General features: G+C 38.5%; 1 protein-coding gene across 1 annotated transcript; it reads right to left on the reverse strand.

Annotated features, from left to right (window-relative positions):
* Nucleotides 1-859: 859 nt before the first annotated feature.
* Nucleotides 860-2,396, reverse strand: LOC107676396 (cdc42 effector protein 3-like). Its single transcript, XM_016470940.1, has one exon. The coding sequence runs from the start codon at nt 2,198-2,200 to the stop codon at nt 1,295-1,297; it is 906 nt and encodes a 301-aa protein (XP_016326426.1). The 5' UTR covers nt 2,201-2,396; the 3' UTR covers nt 860-1,294.
* Between the last annotated feature and the right edge of the window lie 4,986 nt (nt 2,397-7,382).

A 7,382-nucleotide genomic window follows, 5' to 3' on the forward strand; every position in this document is an offset into this window, starting at 1 on the left:
ACCTCTGCGTCACCAAGACACTGCAGCAGTCATATCTCCTTGTACAGGACAAAGTTTGTCTTCAGGCTGTTCACTTTTACGACCATGTAGAGCATGACCCTCTGCCTCAGTCCATTGGCTTTATTTATGGCCGTGCTCTTTGTTTTCTCATAGGAATGCTGAGAATGCTACAGGCTGCTCTTTCTCTGTCCCAACAAGTCACAAACGAATAGTCCTGGCATCTCCTTTTAGACACAATCTCACCCACATGCACTCCTACTACAGGACACAATCTGAGGAATGTAAGATGCTAACAAGACAAGTCAATTTCTCTTTGTTTTTCTCCATCTCCCTCATTTTTTGCTGTCCACCTACTGTTACGTACTCATCTGCTGCAATATCTGACTGATTTTATAAAATGAAGTGACACACATTGAACATCATATAGGGATCACTCAATATGGTAAACCGGGGAAAGTTATGACACTTTTTACTCCAGTGAATATTTCTCTTGGTAGGTTTATTGCTGAAAGTGAACACATGCTAGCCTTTTGTGACAACATGCCCCAGTGATAGGTCATGTTCTCTTGCTGTATGGGGCAAGTTGTCACAATGGGAACCTGCATTTAAATAACCTATTATAGGATTTTCAGCAAGATTTAAACAGTAAAACATTTATAAAGAACAAAATAATATACAAAACCACTGATATTTTTGAACTTCAGAGTTTCTAGTTACTGATGTATAGTCTTTGTGAAAACTAGCCCCAGTCGTCCCTATTCTGAAATAACAAAAAAGAGTAACAAAACAATCAAACAAAATAATAATAAACTAAAAGAGAGTTGTTTATTTATTCATTTATTTCATATTTAGCTTCACAACGTAAAAACATATATGCTCTAGGTATATGCCTTTAAGATTTGGTAGTGTGGTTAATGAAACTGTCAGTATAAATATATCTGTGTGTGAAGGACGTTGTGATGGGAACATTGTATATGTTTGCAGAAATGTACACATTATCACACTGACTTTTATATGATGTTGTGGATGAACAACAGTACACAGAAAAAGCCTTGTTTGATTTGCAAGTACATCATCAGAATCAATGCATGCTTAAACTTAACTTAAAAGGCACAGCGGCTGTGTGTCAATTGCATTATTTTTGCAAAACAAGGTGAGCAAGACACTCCGAAGCTAAAGACAAAAAACTTACTCTGGGAAAGAAAGTTCAGCCTCTTCAGCTCAGTATTGCCATGTCATGATTATGGGCTCAAGACAAATAGATTCCCTTTTAGTTCTCAGTAAAAGTCACTTTCTAAGACACTGGCTTATTCATGATATCGAGTACATCATCCAAAATGGATGGGCCCAAGTCGAGTTCGAGAGAGAAAAGGGATCCTGTGATTTGAGTGAGCGACTCCTGTGAGTGGCTTTTGCTTTTGGAGATTTCAAAGTCCGAATCACACAGACGACCCTCTTCAACACCGCTATCTCTGTCCACCCAGTCGCCCTTGAAGCCGAACATCTCCTGTTCATACTCAAAGACCGAATCGCCATTGTTACCATTGCTAAAGTTCCCATTGGCATCACTGCGTCCGTTAACAAAGACAGACAAAAATGTTTCAAGCTTGTTTTCACTGCTGTGCATCTTCTTCTTCGCAAGTGATTTCTCAGGCATCTCAGTGCGGTCAATCAAAGGTTCGTCCTCCTCCGGGACGGGGCTGGGGTCACTCCTCAAGGCATTGATGGATTGAAGCAGAGTCTCCATCTGCAGGATTTCCAGATCTTCAGAACCAGTTGGAGGAGTAGATGGCTCAGACAGGCGATCCTGGGTCATGGGAAACACGGTGGTGGAAATCAAAGGTAGAGTCAGTGCTTGGCTGCCCCCGATGGTTGGGAGCGAGATTGCGTTCTTCAACACTGGCGATGGAGTTTCGACGCAAGATGCATCTGAGGCGCTATTAGCTCTCGTGAACTCCCCGTGGATGCCATATTGAGGTCGAGTACGACCACCTTTCCCTGGTAGAAGCTCAAAATTTCCTTGCAGGAACGACATGTCACCGAAGGCATCGCACTCGCCGCCCTTTCCGATGTGGATAGTGTGTCGAAAGTCCCCAAGAGGCGGACTGATCATATCTGGGGATAAAATGTCCCTCAGACGGCATTTCTTTCCCTTCTTACTGTAGTTGGATTTCAGGTAGATGGGCGTTTTGGCAGGCATCCCTGCTATAGAGTCCAGCGGGTATGGAGAGGAACGGGGAACGCCCTGGAAGTTCAGATCTCCTCGGCTGTGCGATAAACTTGCTGGAGTCTCACAAAGTAGAAGTGCAGGGGTTACATTCTCAGAGAGCAGCTGTTTTAAATGCGTCCTCAATCCTCACGGAAGATAATCCAGCTCAAATGTTTGGATTAATGTCCTTCACCTGGATAGATGGAGAAATAATTGAGTTTTCTTTGTACTCAGCATCAAAAACCTTTGTTGTGTTCATAAATCCAATACTGAAATTCTTTTAAATGTTAAAGTAAATGTCACGTTTCTTAAGCACGTACAAAGAGAGATCAAAGAAAATATTTAACACGGTCTGAAACGTCTTTTGGAGATGCTACAGACAGATAGATGATAGATAGATGATAGATAGATACATAGACAGACAGACAGATAGGTGCTACATTCAAAAAAAATCACATTAGGGATTTTGAAAAAAAGCTAACTCAAGTTAATACAATAACAATTATTTTGTTGTAAAACAAGAATAATGAGAACATCAGTTGTTATTCATTTCAAAATGACTGTATGTATGTTTACATGTTTTAATTAACACCACATGAGTCAAGAAGCTTTAAAGATAAAGAAAGGATTTCTAGAGATAAAGTAGAAATTGACAGATTTCAGATTTAGAGTGGCTTTAGAGAGAGGAGGGCAGAAATAGACAGGAGACTTCTTGCCCATTTATGGACATATTTCCTTTTGAGAGGCCTTTAAACACTGACCCTCACTGACAGACTGCAAACAATCACTAAAGCAGCGACTCAGCCACAGCTAGCCAAATATGTATGACTGAAAAAACATCCACATTCCCTCTGCAGCAGAGCCCAACATCCTCTCGCTCCTTTAAGACCCTCTGCACTAAACCGTTTGAGACCTGGGGCCATTTTCATTTCAAGAGAGAACCTTTTGTGAAAATGTAAATATGCACCATATTCCAAACTTACTTCAAACTTTTGGAATACTTGATATTTTTCTTGTAATGATTGCTGAAGGATCATGTGACACTGAAGGCTGGAGTAATGAAAACAATTATTTTAAATTGTGATAATATTTCACAATATTACTGTAACTGACACTGATACTGACCAACCCAATAAATATAACAAACAATAGGATAAAAATAAAAAACTATTAACACGAGTTTCCCACAAAATTATGTTTGATTCTCCCGCTTTCTCTCCCATAAAAATGCATACACGTACAGTATAGACCAGGTACAGACACACACTCACACACACATGGAAACATACATATGCACAGAAACTTCTTGTTAGTGCTTCCCCACGACTTTATTAATAGTTTAGCAGCTGAAAATTTCTCAGTATAGAGGTGGTAACATTGCTGTTCTTGAAACAGTGAAACTTGCCTCTGAACACTGTTGAGAGATGCACAGAGTCAGGTAATTCATACACACTTCACACAAATACAATCTCTCTCTCTCCTTGACTCTCTCTAATAACTGCATTAGACTGCTTTAATAATAGTATCAATGGCTTAAGCCTCCATTACAGTAATGACATTTTGGAATTAGCAACGGAGGCTTGAGATGAGATGCATGTTTAAGAAAATAGTCCTACATGCAAAACCTGACGAATGTCTTGAAATACATCATCTGAACAATGTCTTGATGATAAATGTGGTATAAGCAGAATAATTGACTCCAGGCGGTTGAATTATTAGAAAAATGGCACACACAGAGGTGTGACCCCTTTGTGTTGTGGCCGCCTTACCATCTCGGGTGTGCATTATTTTTCTAATAATTCAACGGCCTGTTGTCAGTTATTCCTTACATATACTACAATATCATACATCTGTGTCCAAATACGGTTTGAGGCCATTGTATATTAAAATACCATGCAACAACCATCTGATAACATGGAGCCACCACAGTACTTAAAATGATGTCACTGCTCACTGATCCACATCCCCTGAAGATCCCGGTTAGAGACAGCCAGGGAGGACACCATTTACAAAACACCAGAAATTCCATTTCCTAGGGATACACGACTCCCCTGTGGTAACGTCTTAACAAATCGCACAGCTGATAAACAACAGAAGTACGATGAAAGTGAGCTCCAGTACAGTCCTTGACAATGATGTAGGCTAGTCTGTTTGAGTCTGGATGAATGGTATTATTCTGGTCGTCATACAATCTTTGTGTTTTCTTATGCACGTCTTTTTTTGCACCAGCTCAGAGTTCGCCTTGTGAGTTCATAGGGCTTTAAAAGCATTTTTGGACTCTGATGCAGTGAAACACAAATAAACCTCAATGGAGCACTGAACGGAAGACTATTTTTAAATGTGACAAGCATCATCAGGATGGCTGAGGAATGTGTGGCTGCACGAGTGTGTCAGTGATAGAGAAAAATGTGCGTGTGTGTGTGTGTGTGCACAGAAGGAAGGCTGCAGTGCTTCTGGTGTCAGAACTGTGATTGTCCCTGAATATGCCTTTTCGGTTACACTTTATTTTAAGGACCAATTTTCTCTATTAACTTCCTGCTTATTAGCATGCATATTACTAGCATACTGAATCACATAGTAATGCCTTATTCTGCATGACCATATTTTAGATCCCTTAATTCGACCCCATACCCAAAATCATTTTCAATATATATTTTTAGATTAAACTTAACATGAAATAAAAATCAGGGTTATTTTAGTATCATTAAAATGCTATTATAGTTTTTAAATAATAATTTGAATTAGTATTTATCTTTATATTTTGTTTTCATTTTGCAGTAATTTTTAAGTTTTAGTGATTTTGTTGTGTGCTTTGTCATTTTAATTAGTTTAGTTAATTAGTTAGTTATTTTATTACATCAAGATAAACTAAATGAAGATGAGGACTTTTACCTTGACAACTAGCTGACAAAATAATGTAAAATATTTTTTATTTCAGTTAAAGTTGATTTTATTCCAAGTAACGCAATAATATATAATATAATAGCCCTGATAAAAATAAATGAAAGAAATATAACTAATAACACAAAGTAGATTTATAAGAAATAAAATCAAATTAAAATTTATACTGAAAATATCAAAATAAAAGCAAATACAAAATATTAATCAATACTAATAGTATATAAATAATAATAAAATAACACTGAATTTGACCCCTTTGACTTTAATCTTGAATGTTTTGTTGCAGTTACATAAAAAGCAGCATCTTGAAATTTGCTTGTTTGGTTACACTGATGAAAAAGTTCACATAAATCCTGCTGTCATGGCATGATCAAAGCAAGCAGGTGTGCAAACCCCTGGACTGGGTGAAATAAATCTCAAAGGGAAGCCCAAATAATACTTAGGGCAGGTTAAAGGGTTAGGGTTTAAGGTTAAAGCTATGAAAGGTAGAGTCAGTGCTTGGCTGCCCCCGATGGTTGGGAGCGAGATTGCGTTCTTCAACACTGGCGATGGAGTTTCGACGCAAGATGCATCTGAGGCGCTATTAGCTCTCGTGAACTCCCCGTGGATGCCATATTGAGGTCGAGTACGACCACCTTTCCCTGGTAGAAGCTCAAAGTTTCCTTGCAGGAATGACATGTCACCGAAGGCGTCGCATTCACCGCCCTTTCCAATGTGGATAGTGTGTCGAAAGTCCCCGAGAGGCGGGCTGATCATATCCGGGGATAAAATGTCCCTCAGACGGCATTTCTTTCCCTTCTTACTGTAGTTGGATTTCAGGTAGATGGGCGTTTTGGCAGGCATCCCTGCTATAGAGTCCAGCGGGTATGGAGAGGAACGGGGAACGCCCTGGAAGTTCAGATCTCCTCGGCTGTGCGATAAACTTGCTGGAGTCTCACAAAGTAGAAGTGCAGGGGTTACATTCTCAGAGAGCAGCTGTTTTAAATGCGTCCTCAATCCTCACGGAAGATAATCCAGCTCAAATGTTTGGATTAATGTCCTTCACCTGGATAGATGGAGAAATAATTGAGTTTTCTTTGTACTCAGCATCAAAGATATCGCAATTGTGTTCATAAATCCAATACTGAAATTCATTTAACTGCCACATGTATCTTAAGCATGTACAAAGAGAGATCAAAGAAAATATTTATCTCTGTCTGAAACCATCTTTTGGAGATGCTACAGACAGAAAGATAGACACAAATTCACATTAGGGATTTTGAAAAAAGAAAAACCTTACCCAAGTTAATACAATAACAGTATGCTTCTTTGTAAAGCCAGAATAATGAGAACATCTGTTATTGTCATTTCAAAATGACTGTATGTTTACATGTTTTAATTAACACCACACGCTTTAAAGATAAAAATAGGATTTCTAGAGATAATGTAGTAATTGCAGAGAGTTTCATAGAAGCTTTAGAGAGAGGAGAGCTGGAATAGACAAATAGGAGAGAAAGAAAGAGAGAGAGAGAGAGAGAGAGAGAGAGAGAGAGAGAGAGAGAGAGAGAGAGAGAGAGAGAGAGAGAGAGAGAGAGAGAGAGAGAGAGAGAGAGAGAGAGAGAGAGAGAGAGAGAGAGAGAAGGGTAACCACAGATCATAAGAGGGAGAGAGACTTCTTGCCCATTTATGGACATATTTCCTTTTGAGAGGCCTTTAAACACTGACCCTCACTGACAGACTGCAAACAATCCCTAAAGCAGCGACTGGGCCACGGCTAGCCAAATATGTATGACTGAAAAAACATCCACATTCCCTCGGCAGCAGAGCCCAACGTCCTCTTGCTCCTTTAAGATCCACCTCACTAAACCGTTGAAGACCTGGGGCCGTTTTCATTTCAACAGAGCATCTTACGTGAAAACAAATATGGTGATGTTAACAAAATGTTAAGTTAAAAAAATGACTTGTTTAGTTTAAGTTAACAAAATGACTGACTTAGTTTACTACATCCAACAGATGCTTCAATCTACTCAAATAGTACATTTCAGTAATGCTATAGTTTTTGACTGTGGTACTATGGTAATATAAAATTTTTAAGACATGCACAATATTCTAAACTTAAAAACTCCAAAAGTTTAGAATAATTACGATTTAATTTTTTTAATGATTGCTGAAGGATCATGTAACACTGAAGACTGGACTAATGAAAACTAATATTTCACAATATTACTGTTTTTACTGTATTTAATATATATATATATATATATATATATATATATAATTTTGTATCCTAAAA

The sequence above is a fragment of the Sinocyclocheilus anshuiensis genome, unplaced genomic scaffold (assembly GCF_001515605.1).
Source record: "Sinocyclocheilus anshuiensis isolate Anshui unplaced genomic scaffold, SAMN03320099.WGS_v1.1 scaffold961, whole genome shotgun sequence".
In the NCBI taxonomy this organism is placed as follows: Eukaryota; Metazoa; Chordata; class Actinopteri; order Cypriniformes; family Cyprinidae; genus Sinocyclocheilus; species Sinocyclocheilus anshuiensis.